The sequence below is a fragment of the Siniperca chuatsi genome, linkage group LG15, assembly GCF_020085105.1.
Source record: "Siniperca chuatsi isolate FFG_IHB_CAS linkage group LG15, ASM2008510v1, whole genome shotgun sequence".
Lineage (NCBI taxonomy): Eukaryota > Metazoa > Chordata > Actinopteri > Centrarchiformes > Sinipercidae > Siniperca > Siniperca chuatsi.
The window spans coordinates 12,082,438-12,106,808 of NC_058056.1; the positions used below are offsets into that span (position 1 = coordinate 12,082,438).

The 24,371-nt window shown below is 41.7% G+C and overlaps 2 protein-coding genes across 5 annotated transcripts; both read right to left on the minus strand.

Moving 5' to 3' along the window:
* Positions 1–495: 495 nt before the first annotated feature.
* LOC122861343 (5'-3' exonuclease PLD4) lies at positions 496–3,995 on the minus strand. The gene is made up of 11 exons (XM_044165536.1): positions 3,866–3,995; positions 3,625–3,698; positions 3,369–3,529; positions 2,776–2,959; positions 2,551–2,671; positions 2,313–2,440; positions 2,034–2,234; positions 1,713–1,852; positions 1,457–1,622; positions 1,282–1,378; positions 496–1,139 (listed from the first exon to the last, which is right to left on the minus strand). The coding sequence occupies exons 2-11, from the start codon at positions 3,673–3,675 to the stop codon at positions 937–939; spliced, it is 1,452 nt and encodes a 483-aa protein (XP_044021471.1). The 5' UTR covers positions 3,676–3,698; positions 3,866–3,995; the 3' UTR covers positions 496–936.
* An 84-nt stretch (positions 3,996–4,079) lies between these two features.
* Positions 4,080–23,855, minus strand: cep170ba (centrosomal protein 170Ba). 4 transcript variants are annotated; one of them, XM_044165530.1, is made up of 19 exons: positions 23,655–23,855; positions 22,709–22,846; positions 20,670–20,759; positions 19,773–19,851; positions 19,011–19,069; positions 18,550–18,706; positions 15,391–15,519; positions 14,126–14,620; positions 13,110–14,035; positions 12,734–12,889; positions 12,106–12,244; positions 10,352–11,986; positions 8,188–8,329; positions 7,795–7,927; positions 7,271–7,405; positions 7,090–7,178; positions 6,562–6,655; positions 6,422–6,473; positions 4,080–6,299 (listed from the first exon to the last, which is right to left on the minus strand). In XM_044165530.1, exons 2-19 carry the CDS (start codon positions 22,811–22,813, stop codon positions 6,076–6,078), a joined length of 4,839 nt encoding a protein of 1,612 aa, XP_044021465.1. In that variant the 5' UTR covers positions 22,814–22,846; positions 23,655–23,855; the 3' UTR covers positions 4,080–6,075. The 4 variants fall into 4 exon arrangements, with proteins under 4 accessions (XP_044021465.1, XP_044021464.1, XP_044021463.1 ...); XM_044165529.1 differs by having other exon boundaries at positions 8,188–8,434; positions 12,740–12,889; positions 23,655–23,854; XM_044165528.1 differs by having other exon boundaries at positions 8,188–8,434; positions 23,655–23,854.
* Between the last annotated feature and the right edge of the window lie 516 nt (positions 23,856–24,371).

The window sequence follows — 24,371 nt, forward strand, 5'->3', positions numbered from 1 at the left end:
AAACAAGCCATGAGCATCAAAAAAGGAGCACAGTCAGTCAGTCATTTAAAAAGCTTTCTTAATGTTATAAGGAGATTGTGTCAGTGTACTTTTTATTTTGGTAATTTTTATAAAAAAAAATAGCAAACCAAATAATACTTTTTAAAAACAAATCTTAAAGTTGAAGTTGAAGTTGATGTTATGAATATTGTAATTTCTTTCCATAAGAACAATGGCAAAATAGGTGTAACTTATTTGCTGTGACAGGGGGTTGTACAGGTGAAGTGAATTGACATGGTTTTATTGGCTAAGGGTTGTGGTGTAGCCATTCCTAAACTCCTGTGGTGTACTGTCCTATCACATCTGCCCATTCTGATAGGAGTACCAGGCTAAAATCCTGGCATTAATGTCTGGTTTTACAATCCTGTCTTTGTCAATGTTACTATCTAAGGTGCTGTAAAGAGTAGCCACAGTCACAACAACCACAGTTACTGATGTAGCCTCTCACTGCAATAATAGTATTTCACAATCCAACACATAGCCAGCCACAGCAAGTGACTGACTCTGGACTGAAATGTTATTTTATTTGTTTCCAAATTCTCATGGATGTTGACATTTATTTAATAATTATACAGTATATTCAGTAATCATACATTCAACAATCAGCTCAGAACTAAACACTACATCTTATAAAAACATCAGTGACAACTCAATAAACCTTATTTGTAGGTGTTTTACATTATAAAGTCAATGTCAGGGTTTTATTTATAAAAATGTCCACTTTATCCTCACTTTCAGTGCACTCAGTCACAAAGAATATCATTTATATTGTTTTTAGCATTCATAGCACGGGGAAAAAAGATAACATAAAAACAGCAACATAAATCACAACTATGGTGTGAATATGGCCTTGATAATAAAATATATTTATGTGTAACTTTGATAGAGGAGTTCCTGTCATCTTGATAGTGCACAGTCTGGGTTGTGCCCCAGGTCAGCGAGGTTCACAGCAAACTCAGAGTGCCAGTCTCTGTCAAAGACTGCCCTGAGCTGGCTCTGCAGGGCCTTGGTCTCCCATACAGGGTGAGGAGCATGCTGGGAAATCACCAGACCCACTCCAGCTGTGGTCAGAAAGTAGTCCCCTGACCAATTGGAGGTACCTGAGGAACAACACAATGTTATCTGGTCAATTATTAACCAATTCACAAGCAACAAACTGACTCCTTAACACATGAACGCACAAGAATTTATATGACAATAAATGTGTGGAAATAATAATCTTGGAGATAATCTGTTACTCACCAATGTAGGCTACTTTATCAGTCACCATGTATTTATTGTGGTTGACTCTGGAATATGGAATATCAGACTGGTTTCCCACAGGCACAATGAACACTTTCTGAAAAGAGAATGATGTGCAAATAAAAAAAGAAAATCCAGTGGCAAAGATATGTGTTTATCTCAAGTTGTGTCTTACTATTTGGATGCTGATATCCTGGGGAGGGCTGTCCATTGCGGCTAGAGACTGAAGGAAGGGCAGCATGGCTGGATCAGAGTCCTGCCCACAGCTGATCAGCATCCGGATCTTAACCTTCCTCTCGAATGCAGCCATCCTGATGGCATCATCTATGAATGGCCAGTATCTGTTCAATTAAAGAATCCAGAGTGAAGAAATAAAGCAAAAAAGGTGAACAGTTTGATGGAAACAAAGGTTTTTAGTGTGGAAGGTTCACCTCCGAGGCTTTTCAAAGCGCGTGGTGGGGAAGTACTCCATGACGGCTACATCAACAAAGTGTTGGGCCTCTGAGATGATGGAGAGAATAGCCTCCAGGTCCTGAGTCCTTGATGGAGGACAGAATGATGGTGGAGAACCCTGGGGTGAAACGCAAATATGGAATAATAATACTGCCAAAAACAACAAAAACATTTGATTCAGGTTGTTATGGCTGAAACTGTAATACACACACTGTACAGTCACTTCTCTGTAAATAGAGATGATCTATTAGAAAAACAGTGTCCTGTGAAAAGAACCTGAAATCTAATGAAGAACTCACTGCGAGGTAAAGCCTGCTGGAGACATTATCAGTTTTCACCAGCAGGGGGTGATGTTTGTTGATGGCAGTGTCATACTTTGCAGGCCAGGGCTGCGGCAGGGAGCTGTTGGATTGTCCCATCACCCAGTAGGACTGGAAAATCTTATGGAGGTCCTTTGCTAGACTGGAGCAGTTGTAGACAACTACTCCCAGTTCCTTAACCTACAAACAAAGGTGAATCATATAAATTGTCGGTCAGTGTTTTAAGATTTAAAATAAGCATCTGACTTTTTGTGTTACCTGTGTGAGTGCCCTCCAGTCCATGTTGGCGCTTCCAATAAACACATGTTTTCTATCAACAATCCAGAACTTGCTGTGGAGGACGCCCCTTGCCAAGCGGCCAAAGTTCACCTTCCTTACCTGAACTCCTTTAGACAGAAGGAGACTAGATAAAGGAAGGCGGCTGGTACAATGCATTACAAATCAAAACATACTGCAGTGAATGTAGAGAACAAGAACAGGGGAGTCACTTCCAGACCTTTCTGTCTTAAGACTTTTAAATCTGTGGAGTTTGTTCTAACGGTGGGAACACTGGTCACCACTCGGACAGATACATTCCTGGAGGGCAACTCTCCAAGCTCGTTCAGGATGTCCCTTCCCTGCCGAGAACAGACTGAAAGCATTAAAGGCCCTTTTCACAAACACAACAAGATATTCAACAGTGGTGTTTCCATGTTTCTTTGTGTTTTACTTGATAACTCACAGGTATGTCAGAGGAAGAGTTAACGTTGATGTCTTCCCCAGTTAAAGTCCAGTAAAAAGAGGCCACATCCACTTGGTCCGTTGCCATGAAGATAAGCTCTTTCCAGACTTTTTCCAGAGGGATCCCAAGCGTTACATTGGCTTTATATTTCACATGTTGAGGGATGCTCTCCACCAGGGCCATACTAATAGAGATAAAATAAAATTAAAAAAAGACATCTGCTAAGGGAAATCTATTTCAACTGAACTGGAGAAAATAATTTCATTATTAGTTAGAATGTAGAGAGGCAATTAATCATTTATCATTAAGTCAATACTGTGTGTTTCATGATTTCACTTTCATGCTTCAACATGAGAAGAATGTGGATAAGTATTTACTAAAGTGAGTCTTATAAAAAGGACTTTCACTTGAAAGCAGTCAACCTGTTTGTGAATTCAACCAGTGCACTTATGTAGTTATTCTCGACTGTTACAGCTCACTGAGATTTATTATATCATGACAGCTGATGAACTTTTTCAGCCTATCTGTGCCTATTGCCATTAAAAAGCACACCAGTGTTTACAGACAGTGAATCGCTTCAGTGGGATTATTACCCGCACTGGTCCGTAGAGAAATTGCTCCCACCAGCCTCTTTAGGAAGTGTCTCATGATTTATGGGGGCCGGTGGTCTTTCCAGCACAGCGATGGCAAGCAGGATCCCCAGGACCGTCAGACAGCCCAAAACAATGGCTAATGTAACACAGCTGGTTGACTTCTAACAGCATGAAGTTCGAGAGAAAAACCAGAATAAGAAAAATGTCTCACACAAAACAGAGGGAATAACTTGGTGAATATTTGACGTAGTCCTACCCCTTTGTTTGAAACATAACTGTCATGAAGGCTTCTATACATAGAGGTCATTTTTCCTTTCAAGTGCTGCTCGCCTATTAAAGTTCAAAAGCAGGAAATCATTGTCTCGGACAGAAAATAAACACTTTGAGATCTTATAACTCTGACCACACTAATGACAGAACTCATAAGTTTGCAGTTTAAATGGTTTAAATCTCAGAACAAGTTTGGTTTTAAAGCTATTGAAAGCAAAACAACTTACACAAAGCAAATGCAGATACTTTTCCCACCAGAACAACAAACTTGCTTCTTCCCCTCCAGCTTTCACTCGAAACTGAGCTGAAGTGATATCTCTGCTGTTGAACATATCACAGTACAGTTCCTGTTTTTACTTTCATTTCAGGTTTTGGAGACATGTATTTGCTCAGGAATAGAAAAAAAAGTGTAGTGAGTGAATAGAAGTCATGAAACAAAACAACTTTGTGAATCAAATTTATTTGAAAAAACCTGAAATCATCAGTTAACAAATTACACAAATAACCGAACATAAATACCAGCTAACAAGACAGCGAGATTACAACCAAATCATTCTGGGGGAAAGGAGAGGAAACATACATTGAATATCAAAAAAAGGGGTGCAAATTTGACAATCAAAATTTCAGCTCTCAAACATGCTGTAGCTTTGACTTAGATGGAGTAAAGCAAAGGGCTAACACCATAGAAGAAGAATAGCAGCAACACTTTGAGCAAGAAGAGCAAAAAGGACAAACATTCAATTTCTGCTTGAGTTTGTAAACAACCACTGTAGCTGCATGGAACATCATCCCACACAGCTCTGTGGCACTTATAGGTACTTCCCAATTACAATCACATGCGCAATCTGGACTGGGAAGAGGGAAACTTGCTGGGTCGCCTTCTTTCCTGCTTCAACCTTGACAGTATCAAATGTTTACAATCTTTCGTAAGAGAGTAAAGGCTTTCAGTTTGCAGCATATCAGGTGGAGGGGATAATGTTGTACTACATTAGTGCAAAAGACAAGATTGAGAGGTAATTTGTAGCACATACAGATATCTTTAGATATTTACATACTGAACAACAAAAATCCCACAAACTCATAATCAGACTTACGGTTTCACACAATTGACTTTGTCAACTTAAATGCTAAAATTACATGACTTCTGTCATGTAAGGACCCATCAGAAGTGACCTTGAGACTCAAGAGACTGAGGAAATGTCAAATCTTACCACAGTGCTCTGAAAGCTCTTAAGCATATAGAGGTTTAGGTGTGATGTGATGAGCTCAGTACACACACAGATAAGGGCTGTCAGTCGTTTTATGATCGTCTTTGGCCAAACCTCAGAGCTAACTGTGCTCTTCAGACATGGAAAACAACACAACAAAAAACAAATCCCCCGGCTGTTTGAGATAAATAAAACTTTTCAGAAGGTAGAGAGGCCAGAAATGTTTGAAAATTCTTGTTTTATAGCCACTTGAGTTTATGGTTGCCAGGTGACAAAACTACAGAGTCCCATACCTTTCAGACTACACATTCCAGAGGGATTTTCATCTCCACTAGGACAAAATATAGTGTCCATCTACTGAGGAGGGCCTGGACAGAGTCACTACACTGGGAAATGTTAACAGAATAAATACAAAAGAAATTGGCTGGTAGCAACTGTGTAATATAACATTAATTGGTCTGGCACTAGAGTCTACTAACTTTCCCAAAGTCATGTTGTCTCAGTTACAGTGCCTCACAAAAGAGCCCTAATAAATACTTTTTACATTCTTCGATAAATCTGGTTCACAAAGAGAAAAGTGGCAAACAAAGACAAAAATATGGAAAACAATATATAAAGAAATGCATTGGGTTTACTGAGGATAGAAGTACATAGCACACGAAGATTTGCAAGGTGTTACTGCTGTTCTTTCTACCCCAAACAAATACCAATCAACTAATATTTCCTCAAAAATGTGATTTGTCACTAAACATAGAATCTTATTTTTTACTAGATTTCCCTGAGATGATTATGCTCAGGCTGGTTTTCAAATAAACCAATTAAGTACAATGAGCTTTTAAAATTAGCAATGTTGGTCATATCATTGGCAAATAAAGAGGTCGACCTTCAACACACAGAGAATCAAGTATAGTTTTGAGGCCTGTCAGAGGTGAACGGGAGATTTACTGAAGTATTTTGGTACTTCCTTAAATCATCACCTCATCTGTAGGCCTCCCACAGAGCGTATTTTAAGGGTGTTTAGTGCAGGCTTCACTGTGAATTACACCACTGTGTAGGGGTGTAGTGCTCAAGGTGCAGTAGTGAGTATGTTTGGATGCGCAGGAGGCTACAGTTCTGTGTATCACTTCCCCCCTCTTGGTTTCATTGTGTGCACAGTGGTCCGACACCTGGGTTTGTGGGTATACAGCAGAAGTTCAGCACTGGTGGAACCTGCGTGTTTGTGTCACATCTCAGACCAAATATCCCTCTCTGAGATCGTCTGGTGTTACAGCTGCTCTCCTGATACTCTCACCGGGCCTCGGGCCGCCGCCACGTTTGGAGGCAGAGTGGACTGTTCTAAAGTCTTGTGAGGCAGGAAGTCTGGAGGGCCGAACTCCAAATGAGGAGGAGACCGCAGAAGCTGAGGCCTTGGATGCTTCAGGCTGCTCACTGGGCTCCATGACTGTGTTAATGACTGGGGGAATGTAGTTTTTAGCTGATTATTTGGGTTCACAATACAAAAAGTATATGAAGATTATTTATGATATTATAATCATTTGAATTTATATTGTTTATAAAAGGGTAAGGATGACTCACCCTCAAGTTGACGTTGAACTCTCCTGAGTTCTTTCAAGATAGACGTGATTTCCTGAAATACAGATGTCCAACTTAGCTCAGACAAACAGCATTAATTGGCACACATTTAACTTGAAAATTGACAAATATAAGTCACCAACCTTGTTGGAGGTTTTGACAACAGGAACGTCATTGTCAGAATTAACCTTGGTCTCAATTTCTTCCCAGATATCCATCCTGTCCTGGAACAGTAACCTGTGTGCATAACGCCAAATTCAATTGTTAGAAAGTGGGCTTCTTACAGTGTTCTTTAAAAAGAGACAATCCACATTTGTGTCAAAACATTGTTAATTTAGTCTGGAAAACAGAGCGAGACCCTCTTGATCCTATGTTTCTTCTTTGATATCTTGTTTTTTTAATGTTTATTAAATAACTGTTGGAAAAAAGAACATATCTGCATCTAATCTATTCAGAAGATTACATCTCAGTCATCTCAGTCCCATATTGTCAGTCAGACTATAAGTCTGTGTGCTGACTCACTCAGTTACACTAGTTTAATAAGATTATTGGCTCAGTGCAGCCTGGTTGTCAGGCAGCATGAATAGAGTTTTTCATCAAACCCAAATTAAGCATGGTACTAAAGGATGTTTATGTAAGTGTGTGTGATGTGTGTTTTGTTATCATCATACTTAATTTTGTCAGCAAGTTGCTCTGTGTTTTCTCTGATGGCCATGATGATCTGAGAAACTGGATTTAACATCAGATTGTCCACAATGACCTGGAGACAAAACAAAAATACTTTATAATGATGCCCTAGTGCTAGCATCACAGAGGTTTTAAAAAATGAGGTAGTGGCATATTGTGTCAGACCTCGTCTCTGCTCCGGGTTCGCGGCCTGCAGTTCTGTTCATGGTCACTCGAGCTCTGGTCAGGTTCCCTTGTAGATGTAGAACTTGGTGGGACTCTCTGGTAGTTTAATCCAGCCTCTGGAATATGATGAACGAGCTGGAACACAATCAGACTTTAGAAATTAGGGTTACGGTATAAGACAGACAGAAAGAAAGACGGATAGTCCCTTTTGGCTGATGTGTTAAACAAGGCAAAGAGACTGTTCTATACCAAACACAAGTGACTGATTTCACCATTTAGATGCCATGTTACATAACTGCAGAAGATCTGGATAGCCAAAGTAGAACAATGTACTATAACAACCTGCAACAAAAGCACTCAGAGATACTTCTTCTTTCAACAAAATAGTGTATTTTGCGATAAAGAGGACAAAAAAAAAAAAAAAAATAATCGTCATCTTCAGTCGTTAGTTGATCAAATAGAGATTTAATGTTTCAGTGTGTTAGATTAAGCAGCAGCAGCCTTCAGAATAACATTTAATGTACCTGTTCATGAGTGGTCACTGTGGAGACAGGTGCACTGCTCTCCACTCCAAGGTTTTGTGGATCACCATCACCTGCCACGTCATGGATCTCTCTGGCCAAGATAGCTAGGTCTTTAGCCAGGTCTTGACTCAGCCTAGCAGGGAGGGAAAGATGGCTGACAGAAATAAGAATTATTTTTATATTTACAGTATTTTCTGCTGAATGTGAAATTATTGATCTCTTTAGGCCCTTTGCACTGATGTGCCATAACAGAATAGACTGAAATGTTCCTGGAAAGGCAGCAGCTTATATCATTCACATAATCACCTTAAAATTATTTCAACACAATGTGATAGCATGTACACCACAAAAAAAAAATCAAACAAAAACAACTCAGCTCATAATATTCCTTACCGTGCAATCTCAGCACTGTGGTTGGACCAATTATGGAAGGTGTCTCCCTCATGGTTCTCCTCCTCAGAATCTCTGCTGCGGGATTTCGGACGCAGGGCGACCACCGGCTGAGGCTGAGGCCGATTACGTGGGCTATGGGAAGCTGAGGAAGGTTGGGAGCGTTTGTGTTTAGGAGTGCTCTGGTTTGAGTCGTACTCCTCATCTGAGGTAGAGGTATAGTCAGAGCCTTTCTGACGTCTCCTGGAGCCTTGGCGTCGTGAATTGGTTTGAGTAAAGAAGGATGAGGATAGAGAAGTCGGGAAAACAGGAGAGAAAAAAGAGATACCATCAAAGAATAGAGGCAAGAAAATCACCACTAGTATTTTAGATGTCACCAGAAGAAAAGTTGCTGTGGAAGTGCTCATTTCTAAAGCTAAATTTGGTTCAGAAAGATGGCTCAGGTTTGTTTTTTTCAGATTCAAAATCATTTACAAACTGAAATGAGAACTTGACTTCCACAGTACAGCAGCTGAGTACCACACAAATACCATAAAGAGAAGGCAGTGTTGTGTAGCATAACGCATTTTGTACATGGTTAGTATTGTAATCTTCATGGCCACAAAATCCCCAGAAATGACCATAAACTGCATGAGAACACTGTGCAGATGAAGGACAATGTCATTTTATCTAAAGGTATTGTAGTATGAAGGCCCTTTTTTGGACTGTGTGGGCATCTACAAGCGCACCTGCTATTTTGGTTCAAGTATGTGCAGCAGTGCAAAGTGCAAAAGGGCTGGCTGAAGGGGAATATAGATCAGAGGGTGTGAAGATTAATAAATACACTCTCAGCCAGTCACATCACTGGTCTCATTGCTCTCAAACAGCAGTGTCATTCACACTGACAAGCAGTACAGTTATGATAGAAACATATAATAACAAAAAAGTTTAGTGAAGCCGTTTATGATTGCATCAATTTGACACTATTTAAGTCATAATTCTACTCATTCTGTTGCAAATCCCTACATCGTATCTTATAATGTGACACAGCAGTGCTTGCTTCCTAATGCATTTTAAGAATAAAACATAAACAGCTTTTTAAACGGAAGTTGAAAAGGATGCTGTCACGCACAGGATTAATGAGCTCAGGTAATCCGATGTCTCTCGCATAAACAGGCAGAATACCGAGTTATAACGGATCTGTGTGTGTAAAGAAGTGTGTGTGGTAATTCTATAGTAGCCTTATGTCATTTGCATGTGATTTAATCAAAGTAAACACAGTGGCACTGCGCCCTGACGCGGCACATCTCCAATCAGAGGCTGCAGATTTATCAACATGTGTCCTGCTGCCTTCAGATGGCTGCAGGGATTTAATGAACTGAAAGAGAAGCTTTTCATTTAGCATAAAGCAGCTGTGGACAACAGATACTTTAAGAATCACTCATATTGATTTATCAATGCAGACAGATTTACCGCTGTTCCTGCTTTAACCACATTAAACATTACTTTTGATGCTGATTTAAACACATCTACTGGTTGGAGAGTGTTTATTTATAATAGCTTTTTTTACATTTTAAGCGTAATTGCCTTATTTCTGCTCATTTGCTTCAAGTATTTAGTTTGGCTTGTTGATAAAATCACTAAAGTGGCAGCTGAGTAACGTTGCGCCAGAAACATACGTGGTTCTGAGATGTCTATTCTCAGCGCAAAGTCTAAGTCCCAATTTCCACCATAATACCAACAACTCACATTGCATTACCTCATTTGAATGAACCTCCCTCCACAAAGGGGAAAGGAAAATTTCAAGCTCAGGAAAATACCACTGTCAGAGCGCTGCTTGCGCTGGTCATTGTGCCACCAAAAAAATACAGCCCTGAATGTTAGTGTTATTGATGTGCAAATCCAGAGTCAACTCCCTTTCCAAACTATACTTCTATGGAAAAAAAAGCTACTGAAGTATAGAACCCAGGCGTTATTTCCTGAAATATACAGTATATAAACTATGAATGTATCAAACCAATTCACCACTGTGGTTGATTAACAGACCATGTAATGCTTCCAATCCAGGCACAAAGTCATTTCTTTCAACGATACTGGGTTTGACTAAGACAGGAGTAAATGATTATACCAGTCAAGATATTTTAAACTCAATGAAATAGGTATGTGTGAGTGTCGGTATTATACTCACTTGCGGTGCTGCTGGCATATTTGGCACTGCTTGAACGTCCGCGAGTGACTGGTGTCTTGTTGAGCCCTGCTTTCTGCAGCTTTTCTATAGGCTTCAACCCCGGAGTAGAGGCCCTTCGAACTGAGCCACCGCCAGACTCTGTGCTGCGGTTGGAGAATCCTGTGCTCCTGCCCATCCACTGTGGGGTGGAAGAGACCTCAGTGTCGCTCGGTGTGTTGAACGAGCTTGTCCGCTTACGGGGCATCGCTAGCATATCCAGCCTGGAGAGTTTCTTGGTTTCCTGGGGTTGCTTAGCTGGGGCACTGCCTGCGTCCTGGGACGGCTTGTCTGTCTCCGTGCCTTCATTGTCTGAAGCCTCTCCCAGGCGAGCCCGGCGGAGCATGGACGCTCTGGTGGGTCTTGGGGCTAACAAGCTGTTGGCACGACTCAAAGCCTGGGACACTCTGGTGGTCTTGGCGTCCTCCTTCTGAAGGGGCACTGTGTATTTTTTGCGGGTTTGATGGTTGTTAGACTCCTGATCAGAGTAAGGTAAGCTCTGAGGGTCGTCACTTAGGTCTGTGGAGCCACATTTCCCAACACTACGTCTCAGTCCAACTGGTCTCCTGACAGACTCAGTCTTATTGTTACTGTCTGCTGCCTGAGAGCGACTCTTTTCTGATGTACTGGACTGGCGATTTGAGTCCTGACTTGCTATACTGGCTGAAGACCTCTCCCTATGGAGGCCACTAACAGAGGGTTTACTAGTCAGTGTGTTTAGCCTGGTCTTATTGCTATGTTGGCTGACTGTGCTGGAGGTATCCACATCAGACTCCCCAGAAAGAGAGTCCACTATTGGAGATGGTGTTGATTCTGATTGTCCTGCTTGGAGTTTGGCCTCCAGAACAGCCAGAACATCCTCCGTCTCTTTAAGGAAAGAATGAGTGTCCTGATTGCAGATTCCCTGGAATGATTCAGGGTCTGGGTCTCTCTGAAAAGGCTGGCTAGAAATGTTGGGCAATTTGGCATTGCTAGGCCGCTCCTTGGTGAAGCTCTCTTGTCTGATTAATGGGGATACCGTGCCCTCTTTGGACTCTGCACTCTGTGTGCCCTGGCCCAGGATAGGAGCCGATGCACTGGGCTTTACTTTTCCACAGTCCTGGTTACTTCTCGGTTTGGTCAGGGTGGCTGTTGAGAAAGTTTTGGTTACATGTTTTATTTCAGTCTTAGGACTGCTGGGTTTTGAGCCTCCATGTTCTAGTTTGGACACAGCCTCCTCTGGCCCGATGTAGAATGATGTAGACTTGGCTGGGAGTCTGTTTTTGTATTCATTTTTCTTTTCTTCTGCGTCTGACAGCGGTCTTCTCCTTTGCTCTATGATGGAACCATCATCTGACTTGCTGGCGTCACTCAGGCTGTCAGGCTCTACATCGTCCTGCACCGATAACCTGTGAAGGCCACCCTGAGACCTGGGGACCACCAAGCTATTCTCTTCTACATCAAATGTTGAATGCAGGTCGTAATGAACATGAATGCTGGGAGTTGGAATGTCACTCTTCTCCCCCAGTGGTACCTGCGGCTGGACGCACCTAGGTCTTGAACCATCAGAGTCCGTGCTGTGTCGGCTGAGCGTGGCCTTGTGGATGATTGTGCCTTGTGCTGAAGTGAAACAGTTTTAATGCATATTAACCACACATACTGAAACTGAATATCATTCATATTCATCAGGGTGTCTCATTATCATTTCAAATAGACTCATGTCTCGTCAGGTGGCTTACCCCCTCCTGACAGCTCCATCTGGGAAGGGATGTCAAAGAGGCCAGAGGAAGGGCCAGATTCTGTGTAGCTGTCTGCCAAACTGGCCCAGCAAGACATCCACTTAGGAGCCCCCTGAAACACTGCACCTGCTGGCTGTTCCTGCATGATATAACATACAACTTATTCAATATCTTTTAAAAAGATAGAAGATGATTTTGAAGAAAGCACAGTTTTTAATTATATGATTTCCTTAGTAGGAAACAGTTAATATGACAGCAACAGAGCAACAGAAGACACCATACATCAATCTGTTTCATGAGTAAGTATGTAGCACAAGTGTTGGACTTTTGTCCTTATATTTGGTTAGAAAGAAAAACCAAAACAATGAAGAACCCAGAACCTGTGAGGAAAGATGAGGCAAATCTATAATAACAATAATAATAATAATAATAATAATAATGATAATAATAAAAGAGATAACACCAAAAAAGAGAAGAAAACCCAAGAAGGCAAATCAAGATAGCAATGCATCGTGATTTGTGCGTTTAAGTTATGAGTTATATTTTACTGACCCGGCACATTAATTCATTGTCTTTAGAATTGGCAATAAAATTACTGATTGATCCCACCCTGAGCAGGAGGGTTTACCTTTACCAGACTCTGTCCCTGTTCTGGAGCTGACCTCAACTCCCCACAGCTACTCTGCCTATGCTGCTCCCTGATCTGAACAATATCAGGCCTAAATGATGATGTTTCTGCTTCACTCTGGTTGGTTCTCTCTGGGCTCTCAAAAACACCAAACACCTGTCAAGAACAAAGCAGTGCAAGTGGATAAGTGCAGGAATGGAGAAAATGGGACTACAAATACCCATGGCTCATAGTGAGTGGGACTTTCTCCCAACAGACAGAGGACACTGGTGAAATGCGAAGCCGACTTATTTCTTTTTAGTAACATGTTGTGATTATTAGCCATAGCAACTTCTCATATAGAATTTATATAAATTATATGGAGAAAGAAACTTGCCTGGTCAATCTTGCTCCGTGCCTCTTCTAGCTCTCTATCTTGAACATCTGCTTCAATGGTGTAGGTTCCTGTGTCACTCAGACTGTCGTCCTCTTCGTTTCTGGGGCCGACATAGGGGCTCTTGACTTCCACACTCTGAGACACCAGGGACATCACAGGGGGCTTGAGGGGAACAGGCTGGTGGATAGGAGAGGAAGTCTGTGGCTGGTAGGGAGCGTTAGATGGAGGAGGACTAGTCTGGGATACTATCACTATTTCCGTTTTAGCAGCTGTAGGGGGACTAGATGTATTTTTCTCCCAGCTGGCAGAAGAGGACTGCTTTGCTTTTTTGAGCAATTCAGCAGTAAATTCCTGGGCGAGTTTGGATCTCCGGCCCATACTGCTAAAGGGCCTTACAGACACAGATGAAGAGCGAGAGGAAAAGCTGGTGCTGATCCGGTCCTCTGTCTTCTCCCTTCGTAGAGAGCCAGCTCTTTGGGGGCCAGTGGAAGCAGGGCCCTTCAAGGGGACAGTGTATCGTTGGGTTGGGGGAGTGGTGGAGGTTGGAGATGGGACTTGTCTCTCCCCAGTTGGGCTTGAGCTCTTCCTCGCCTTCTCCAGCTGGACCCTGAGGCCTGAGGGCTCAGGAGGGGATGTGTTATTGGTGAAGGACTGGGAGCGCTTCTTTCTTGGATTATCATCAAAAAATTCAATGACAAAGGCTTGGTGAGGCTCAGCCTTGGCAAGACTGGATAGGGACTGAGACTCTGGTGGAGAGCAGGACAAGGGCTCCTCAGAGACAGGGGAGGTGAAGCGTTGTGGTGGGGAGGCTCTCAGGGGTTGTGGAGACTTCTGGGATCCAATACAAGGTTCTGACTGGAGGAAATCATTTCCATTGATTGCAGGATCCCCTGAATCACTGTGAGTGCCATCTTCACGGTGGTTTGCTGTTGATGGAAAGACCACAAGTTAGCTTGAGTGTTGTTGCAATCAAAAAGTGTTGGTAAAAAGAAACAGACTTTGTATAAGGGACTCACCCATGGTGATCTTCAGATGTGATAGGTCACTGGTTGTGCTATACATGTCTTCAGCCTGTGACCTCCTCCTCATCATGCTAGCATTGCTTTGGACCAGCCAATCAGCAACTTTGCTTTCTGCTGACATCACCTCAGTGGGTGCGGTGACAACCTCTGTGGAAGGTAGCTTGTGCTGCTGGCGGAAAGAAAACTTGGTCACATGGTCCTTGATCTTCATTTTACCTGGCGTGTATTCATCAAATTCAATAGTGAAGGAGGCATGGCTTTGGACCACGGGAGGTGTGGGGGTGGAGGAGACACACTGAGTGGGGTCTGGAGTGTCCTTTGTGGGAACCTCATGAACCTGCGACTCAGGTTTCTTGATAGGTCGCGGCTGGGATTCCTTTGTTGGGATCTCAAAATAGCTGGGCTCCCGGTGGAAGGAGAAGATGGATTTGGCCTGACTGTCGGACAGAGAACCGTTGACCTCATATCTGGACACGTCTTTAGCAGGCTCTGTTAGCAATGAAGAGTGATGAGAGGACAGCAAACAGTACACAGAGATACACAGCAAGCATTGGTGATGGTTCTACATACTGTAATCCACTAAGTAATTAAATGACTATTGAAAGAATACCATTTTGGCATTAATGATAGAAACATATGTATGTGATCTTTCTTCAAGCTCACAATTATAGCTAAGTAACTCAAACTGAGATGAGATGATCGGGATGTCACTGTCGCACAATCTCTGAAACTGGGAGCCACAAATAACACAAAGTTAGACTGAAAAAACAAATCCGGTCTTTGGGTGCCAGTTGGATGTGGCCAAATATCACTTTAGGAGCTCTGAATGCAGCGGAGGGTAGCTGAGCGGGAATAATCTGTTTCAGCCCGGGCAACATGAGACAAACAATCACCCTTCCTCCCCCCTCCAGCAGCTTTGAGGGTCATAATCCATCACAAGGCACACAGGCACTGCCCACTGGCCTGGCATGGTATGGCCTGGCTAACAGTCTGCAACTGGCGGCCAGAGGCCTGCCTTGGGCTTAACACCATCCATCTCTCAGTGACCCACAAAGGGCATCAGATAGCAATGCCATAGAAAAACATGTCATTACAAATTAGGATCTAATTCACAGATGTGGGAAAATCCAATACAATTACAGTACAAATAGTACAAAAATACATTTTGCTTGAAAGATATAAACACTTCAGTATAAACACCATAATCAAGTCTGTGGCTTGTACACATATTAGTAAAAATATTAGACACATTCTCTGACCTGGAGACTCCTGTCCTGGCAATTTTCCACCTCTGTTCTGCTTTTTGTTGGCTGGGTCCTCATCCTCCCCCCACCAGGACGGTTGGCCATAGAGAGGAGTAGGTTTGGATATCGGAGAATCTGTGGTAGCTAACAGACAAACGCAGCAAACACAAGCACAAACACAGACCATTAGGCACATGGATACACTCAGGCACAGGGAGGAATCGGAGAAAAGAAGAAAGAGCCAAACGAAGCACTGAATTTAAACAGCCTCTTGGCATTAATTTTATGTTAGTCACATGATAAAACAATGTTTTGTCTGGGGCTTGGGCTTGGTCTAGCAACAACAAAATGTTGAGCAATATTGGACCTCAGAAGGAGCTAGTGTTAAAATACCTGTAGCCTTTGGGCTATTTACAATCCAACACATTCTGATGACACAGAGAGAGCAGTGAGGGTCAAACTGTGATACAAACTGTATCTCGAAGCCACTAAAACATAATCCTTCTCGTGTGAATAGGGACGAAGTTAATCCTAATGTTCAAAGAAAAAAATATATAATACAGGATATAGGATAACAACATCTAAAGTGAAGCTTCTTGTAGACAGTGACACTCATTGTATATAATCTGTACACTATACTCCCTATACAGATGCAGGCCAGGGAACAAGGGTTATTTCCCTGATGCTGTTTCCGAACTGGTGTTTAGCCGCTGGCTTGCCAGTCCACACATGCCAGCCAGCCTATATAGCACTAATCGGATCATCTAGATGCCGCTTGTCGGCCTAATACATAGGCTAAACAAGCTCTCTGGATTTTAATGTGGAGGCTTCACTATTCTAAGCATTAACAGCACTTCACCACTGTTGCCTTGGACACACACAATAAGACATCAACACAGTGACGGGAAAAGCAGAGGGGCATGTTACTAATTCCTTTCCCCTTACCCAATCCTCTCCTTTTAGCTAAAGAAAACATGGGTGAGTGTTTGAACTAAAGTGGACTGAACACAGCACAGAGTTATGCTGAATTTGTTTTATTAATGAGCAAAGACCAACCAAAAGTGCAAAATAGTAAAATAAAATAAAATGATACGCAAGTTCAAAGGTTGCTGGTAATTGCGATACTTTTAAGTTCTTAGGGACATAAAGAGCATGAAATGAATAGTTAGAAACCAGACCCAGAATAACCGAACAAATAAAAGTACATTAAACTAATTTGGCAAAATCCATTTCTGTTAGTCCTGAATATGTGGCCTCATTAAAAGTTTTAATTCCTAAATAACTACTAGATCCAGCCCAATTAAACAAATGTCCTTCATCGGTCACATTAGTTGGATGATTTGTCTAGGTTAGTTAACGGTTTTGGGTCATCTTAGTATGGAAACTAGTAAGTCACTACATAAGCAATTGCTTAAAAAAAGATATTAAACACTAGGACATTTTAAATCATATAGTGCTGATGTGTGCTGATCAGGGAACGTGTCAACTATTCATTTCATGCCCCTTAAGTAAATACTAAATAGCCCCAGGTCCTGGCAGAGCAAAGTAGGCCTGACTGAGTCACACACTGTACAAGTGAAGTGGCCTGCCCTGCAGACAGCTGGAGGATTGGACACACTCCACATCCTGTACAGCTGCAGGGGAAAACAAGCAAGAGCACACAGAAAAAGACATACACAGCTCTCTCAGCACTCTATAAGTGACAGAATTGTACGTGATTTGTGTGACTGAAGAAAACACACAAAACCCCCCCAAAACCAATATGAAACATCCAATCCAGAGTAAACAACAAAAAAACTACATTATATCAAGGCCTCCAGTCAAACAAATTCAGCCAAAGAGAATCAATTTGCATGAAGTCTACAGAGGTATACAGGCTCAGTCTGGTTATGCAGCCAAGTGCAGGACTTTTCATTTCTCAGTGTGAGTGAGTGAAATGCTACAAATAGCAGTGGACTTTTCTACATGTGTATGTCTAAGTGTGTAACACTAATCACTAACAATGTGCAGCTTTATTTTCTCTAACATGCAGTGAAATACTATCCTTATCTTCTTGTGTACATTTAGCAAGACAGCGGAGGCTAGTTTAGTTTATCTCATTGGTGGACTGGGTCACAACAACACAGGGCAAGGCTGCTGTCACACTGCAGGCAGTAACTGCATGGCCCCTAGTAAACATGGCTTCAGTTAGCATGTTCAACAAAGAGTTTGCAGTCACAGGTTTACAGGATCGCTGTGGTTAGCTTATAGCTGCAGGAGATACAACCACACTCCCATCCTAGTAAGAGACTTCTTACAAGGCCCACTACATGTTTTCCAAAGTTCTGACTTATTTGTAAGGCACTCTGAGGGATATGAGCCTAGTGCTGGAAAAATCCTATTTTAAGCACCAGTTGTAGTTTTCCCTCTAAACTCACAGGGCAATTATGGAGCAGAGAGTACGTGAATTGCTAAATCAACAACAGCTGGAATAGGTTTAGTCAGTGTGTATGAGCTTCATTCACAAAGTGCTTCTCTTGAACTAACAATTCTCCGACTGTTCAACTTCTGCCTATACTGGATTTACTCAGTACAGCTCAGGGCAGAGAGCACATGACAGCAACTGGAAATATAAGCAGCAACAAATCCACCACAGGCTACATGAACAAAAGTGCCAACTTGGCACCAAAAGCCTAGACACCTTTCTAATTATTCTACAACACGTGTTGAACCATCATCAGCGTGCTATGCAGCACCCCACCTCTTGCCAGCAGTCAGGCATGGCTGACAGAGATAAGACTGCTTGTCCTTAACTCTTCACCCCCGTCAAGCTCTTACTCATGTATACTCATTCTGCCAACTCTGGGATGTCAAGATCTATTTCTTTACTGACACCATAGGATTGTAGCCTCAGCCTCTCAGCTCACATGGCAGCCTAATCTCACACCAGGGGAGCTCTTAATAAAATAAGCCACAACCGCCTTATCAAGTGATCTACAGCCAAAGTCATGCAGCATATGGAGACACAAAGGCTTCCTCTTCCTAGTGTGTGTGAACATGGTATTTAAATCCACTTCAGTTAGAACAGTTCCCCTCAGGCAACAAGAACAATTAATCTGCTTCTGTTATCATAAAATCTGCCACCTTCCTGCTAATATGTGCTATGATGGAGTATGTGTGGACAGAGTTGTTTACCTGTGAGAGACTGGGCTCTTCGCTCAGCCCTCTCCTGCAGTTTGACATTGATAACAGAGCCTTTGCTCTTCTCTGAGCTCTGGAGCTGCTGTTTTTCCTTTGCCTTAGCCTCCAGGGCTTTTATACTAAGCTGCAACTGGCTGGTGTACTTCTCATGCTGCACAAAGAGACAGAAAGGAAGCAGGATGTGAGAAACCTTCTGCCAACAATCAGTACAGATGTAACTGTGCTCAGACATATAAAGTATAAGGAAGAATATCCACCAGGGACTTCTGCTCAGTGTTAGCTCCTATTTCTACTTACAATGGACACTATTAACAAAGTGCATTCATTCATTTACAAAAATTAGCATGTTTCAACTGCTCTTTATCAGTATCAACAAGTATCCATGGCAAGCATTTCTCATAAAAGGCATTTCAGCAGTTAGCCTAAAAAAGGCACATAGTGTCAGTAATACTTACTTTAAGAGCTTCCTCTGGGACCTTGTGTTGACTCTTCTCCAGGATATATACATGAGCATGTGCAGGAGGAGTTAAAGTACACAAATATACCTACATTTTTGTAAAAAGTGATAATACGTCTATTTACATATTCACATTTTAGTGTTTGGCTCCAGTAAAGTATGGTAAATGTGCAGTTAGTACTCTTTTAATGAATATCCATTCATGCCTAGTTTTCACCTTGTCTCCTAAGGAGGTCAAAAGTACCTTCTTCTACTGCTTGCAAGAAGGTGGAAAACAGATAAGCAGTAAAGACCTGTTGCAATTCAAACAAGCTCATATCTTCAGCGACCCACTACTTGAAACGTGCAACATCACATGCCACATACTGGTCACAAACATTCCTAGATGTCTCTGTACTCTAAACAGCTTTCTGTTCCCTGTTATCTTAAGAAGTTTCTGAGTTTCACCATTGGTGAATTTTCTGCTCTGGGGGTCAAAGGGTGCAGGAGATTTTCTGTCCACAGTTGACCATAATCTAAAACCCCTGACTGAAAAACCACAGGGGATTAACATGCCGATGGAGCGAAAGACCACAGAGGGAAAATGAAATGTAAAAAATTTGTGACTGAAACAGCTGCCGACCACTGGCTTATTTCAGTGTGGGCAGCTAATCACCAACTTAAACTGTTCCAACTGAAGAACAGAAAATCTGTATTACAGATCCAATCAGGGTTAAGCCAAACATGTGACTAAAATTTAAATGAGTACATAAAAGGATATCATAGCCAAAGCGAATGACATCAGAGAGCTTGAGGGTGATATACGTCTGGTCTGGGATTCTTAGGTCATTCACAAATGTCTGCAAAATAGAGAAAAATAACATCAAGCTCAAATCATTTTCACTGGTCCTTAATGAAGTAAATGAGTTGACTCCAAGGTGATAGGCTCTCTTAATTCCACGTGGCATGCAGGCAAATACTGTAAGGTGCTTTGAAATCTGCCCTTTTCCCATTGAAAGTTAATCCACCAGCACATTAAAACTCTGATGAGATTAGGTTGTTATGCAATGGCTGTCTCAGCTTTTGTAGAATGCTTAATGGCCAGGTGGAGGTAAATACATGCAACAGTGCTTAGTTTGTTGATCAATTAGGCTATCTTCTGCCTAAACTAACAACTGGTGAGACAGAGGTTCCAGATCACTAAATGTAAAGAACGATAATGCTGGTAGTGTGGAGAATGAGGAACGAGGGAGCATATCTTATTCTATACAGACTAAATGAAGATAATTGGGGAAAACCAAGCCAATGTTGGATTTCAGTTAGTCCTCGCACCGTTCTGCTCTGATTAGTTTGGCTGCAGTTACCAAGGCCAAAAGAAACAATCTTAGAACAATGAACGGTTTCTCCCACTGCTCAACTCTGGATTTCATTGGGATAATGGTGCAATGAAGTGGCAACAGAGCAGTGAACGGAGGGAGGGAGGGACTGCAGAGTGAGATAGAAAGAATGGGAAGAAAAAGGGGGTCCAGGCCAGCAGGAAAATCCAGTCTCCTGATTACCAACATTCACTGAAATTGTTGTGGACATGAGATTAGAGTCTTCAGGGAACCCAGTGGCTGGCTCCATTATCACTCTGGGCTGAGGCAGGTAGTCTGACACCAGAGATGGTCTCACTCACCCCGTTCAAGCTGCCCAGGTCCTTCACCATGTGCTCGTCTGTGTTTGTGTCGTAGTTGATCACAGCGTGCTGTTTGTCCACACTGCGAGACTGCAACGAAAGTAAAGCAAAAATCATTAGAGCTGAAATGATTAGTCGATCGACAGAAAATGAATTGGCAACTATCTTGATAACTGATTAATCGTTTTAAGTCATTTTTCAAGCAAAAACACCAAGCATTGTTTCTCGAATGTTGGAATTGATTTTTTTTTCTAGTTTTTCTCTGTTTTATATCATAGTAAACTGAATATCTTTGGGTTTTGGACTGTTGGTCGGACAAGACAAGCCATTGAAGACTTCACCTTGAGTTCTGGGAAACTGTATGGGCATTTTTTTGGCATTCCATGAACTAAATGATTAATCGAGAAAAGAATTGGTAGATTAATCAATAAAGAAAATAATCGTTATTTGCAGCCCTAAAAGCCATTATCATTCCTAAACTATGATCTTACATCAGGACTGGTCAGTGGATAAAAGTCAGTCAGAGTCAGATAAACCTTCCCCTGCATACACTACAAACAAGCCTTAAAAATAGTACACTAATACATGGTCTTCATCTACCAAACTCTGCCTGGAAGTCGTTGTGCACATAGTCTACCTGCCATTCACCAGAGGAAAAATGTGCTTACATCTAAATATGCTTTCATCAATTAAGTGCAAACTGCACAATTGATTCAGACTGACTGACTTGCTCTTCTCTGCTCACTAGGCACTCTGGGCCTCCTCCTAGTCACAAAAATCCCAAAGATTGAAGTTGACTGCCAAACTCATTTGCAAAATTACCGCCATCCTTCAATGGTCTGGTTACAGGGTTGTAACTTTTCCACACCACCTACTAACTGTGATAAACAGTGTTCAGAGGCTGTATGTAGGCTCCTGTCTGTGTTGGCCTATACACTCAGAGGGCAGCTAAATAACTTCTTGCACTTATGAGTAAGGGTTTATCAATCAGTTTACCTACTTGATTAGGTTTATTATGCAGCAGCATTAAGAATTCCACATTCCTAATTTGATGAACCTTAGCTTCACTTTGCCCCCCTTATCACAGAGAAAATGTTAGTTCTGGCACTAGGAAACAATAACTACACCACTGAACTAGAGAAATGCAGCCATTATTACTGATGAATACATATGATCCAATTACTGGTCATGGAGATACAGACATTGATCAGACACTAGTTGTCATGGAAAGTCCAAACATTCAAGTGGAGGCCCTCGGCTATGCTACTTCATGACTTCACTTACACTCTAAATCTGCGTTTCACGCCAAACAGTATTCTCATGTTACAGATATTCAACTGTGGTTTGAATGGAAAAAATGCATTGAGCTACAAATGGAAAAACAAAAGATTAAAGGGTTAAAGTCAATTTGGAGCAGAAGCTGACTGTGTGCCAAGTCAGGAAGCAGTCCTGAGCACTTAAGCAGAGCAATAGAAAAGTCTGCATCATGTCAGCCTGGGAGAAGCTGAGGTTTTTACTCAATCCGGCGACGCCTAAATGTGGACATGAGCAACTTTTCAATCTAACCGACCTCTGTGGCTGGCAGAGTTTTTCTGAGCATAAAACACTGACTACATTCAGCACTGCCTCAGGCTACATTCCTCTTTCACTGGTCTAAATACAGAGTGAGGAGAAAATAGGGAGAGTGTTATACAAAGACCACAAAGAAATTGTGTTTATGACAGACTGCATGGACACTGCACTGCAAACACAGTGGAATGCTTTAGCTATGTTTTAAGTCATTGTTTGAAAGGCTGTCAGGGGCAACTTTGCATGAAGGCACTGTCCACAGGTTACACACTCGCAGCATGCAGAGAGCCTCCCACTGGTGTTTCACATATTTGTGTGACTAGCTGTCCTGTCAGACATCAGTGATAGGTAATAAAATTCAAGAGAATTTTTGACAGATTATAGTGAAGACCAGTTAGGGTTCGTATGACACGAAAGCGAGCACACACATTCTTTGTCAGTCGTGCTCTTAAACGTACAAAGTCACACACCTGCAGCATTAGCTCGCAATCATCCCGGCCAACAAAGATCATCTCCCGTGGCAACCGGTGGCGTGTGCCAGAGCTGCTGACCAGGAACCATGATGTCACACTCATCTTGGGGCCACGAGTCAGGATCTTCTTAGCATCCTGGGAAAAGACAACAATAAAAATAAAATATTCAAAGACAAAATGGCCAGAGTATTTAAGTCAAAGAAACCTGAGGGTTGAATGACTGAACAATTGTGAATTGACATTCAGGAGGCATGATCAAAGTTCAATAACTGTGCCCCGAACAATGATAGGTGTCTTAAACAAAGCTGCTGTTGTGAAAGCATGCTTCAGTGTAGAGATTACTGAGGGGAAGTTATCATCTCACCTAAGTTAGACCTGTTTTTCCAACCAACTGTCTGGCTGTGTTACTATTAAGATAATGCAACTAAATAACCTCTCTGAGCATATTTTGTGTGTTGGTGAGTCAGCCAGGTTAGGGACAGACAGGTTTCAATAGAGGATATTCAGTATGTTCACACAACTCACAAATATAGGTTTCTTATTAAATAAAACACACAGCAGAAATGAATTCCTTTTAAACAGAACAGTGTCTGTTTAATTAAACATGCTGGGAAACCTGTTGCAAAGAGGCGCCTGTGAGTAACAGTTAACGTTAGCTAACAACTTAAACTTCTAGTGCTCACGTTTTTACTTCCTGTAACCTTGGCTATCTAAACATTATAGCCAAAGATTTATTAAGCAGAAATAGTCTTTATATCTTAAATAACAACCTATTAATTGTCTCATAATGGCAGCACTAATATTCTTTTAAATTACAAGGCGGGCTGTTTGAGTCTGTCGGTGACAGTGAGGTTGTTTAGCTAACGTTAGTGAGCCTCCGGCTAACGTTAGACCGAAACAAGCTTTTTCCAACGATTTGCTTCCAACAAGGACGTAATGTTACCTTTAATGCCTTCTCCGTTTTACTCCTAAACGAAGCCAGTGTTTACCGTCCTACGGCAGATGAAATTCGACAACCGACATGTACAACAAGAGCAGCAGGTAACTCCGGACAGGTAAATTTCGTTCACACCCTCTTCTTCCTCTGGGAATGACAAGCGGCAGAAACTCTCCTCTAACGCCTCTTCTGCCGACACGATGACGTAGCCTGACAAGTCCTATCAAAGGGCTTCACGGGTTTGAGCTGAGAGGTGCGGGGAAGTAAGAGCGCTCACCCCTTTTGTTTTCCGGGTGCAGAAAAACTCAGGGTGGGAAACAAGATGTGCAGGACCTCTAGTAGCATAACATCAATATTTAGCATAATTAAATATTCGTATTATTTATTGTATTTCATATAGCATACAAATATATATATATATACATATATATAGACCTAAATAAAAGTAGCAATACCACACTATAAAATTAATCTCCTGTATTCAAAATACTTTTTTTTACTTAAGTAAAAAAACAAGACAAAACAGAAGTATTATTAACAAAATGTAACATGCCTTTTTAGAGTTATATTATAAATATTATCTTACTGGATTATTAGCCTATTACTGATGTATTAACACGTAAGCAGCATTTTAATGTTAAAATATGTACATCAAGGTAAAGCAAATTTTAACTACTTTATAGTAGAGCTAGACTGATAAAACGGCCTGGCTGATATTAACTT

Bases quoted from the DNA above. Each gene is read 5' to 3' on its own strand.
- cep170ba (XM_044165528.1), bottom strand. From the start codon at position 22,813: ATGAGTGTGACATCATGGTTCCTGGTCAGCAGCTCTGGCACACGCCAC. The intron at 18,707-19,010 runs GTAAGTATTACT...CTCTTTGTGCAG, and splicing joins TCCCAGAGGAAGCTCTTAAA to CATGAGAAGTACACCAGCCA. The intron at 11,987-12,105 runs GTAAGCCACCTG...GTTTCACTTCAG, and splicing joins GATGGAGCTGTCAGGAGGGG to CACAAGGCACAATCATCCAC.
- LOC122861343 (XM_044165536.1), bottom strand. From the start codon at position 3,675: ATGACCTCTATGTATAGAAGCCTTCATGACAGTTATGTTTCAAACAAA. The intron at 1,853-2,033 runs GTGAGTTCTTCA...GTTTCACCCCAG, and splicing joins CCAGCAGGCTTTACCTCGCA to GGTTCTCCACCATCATTCTG. The intron at 1,623-1,712 runs GTGAACCTTCCA...TTAATTGAACAG, and splicing joins CGCTTTGAAAAGCCTCGGAG to ATACTGGCCATTCATAGATG.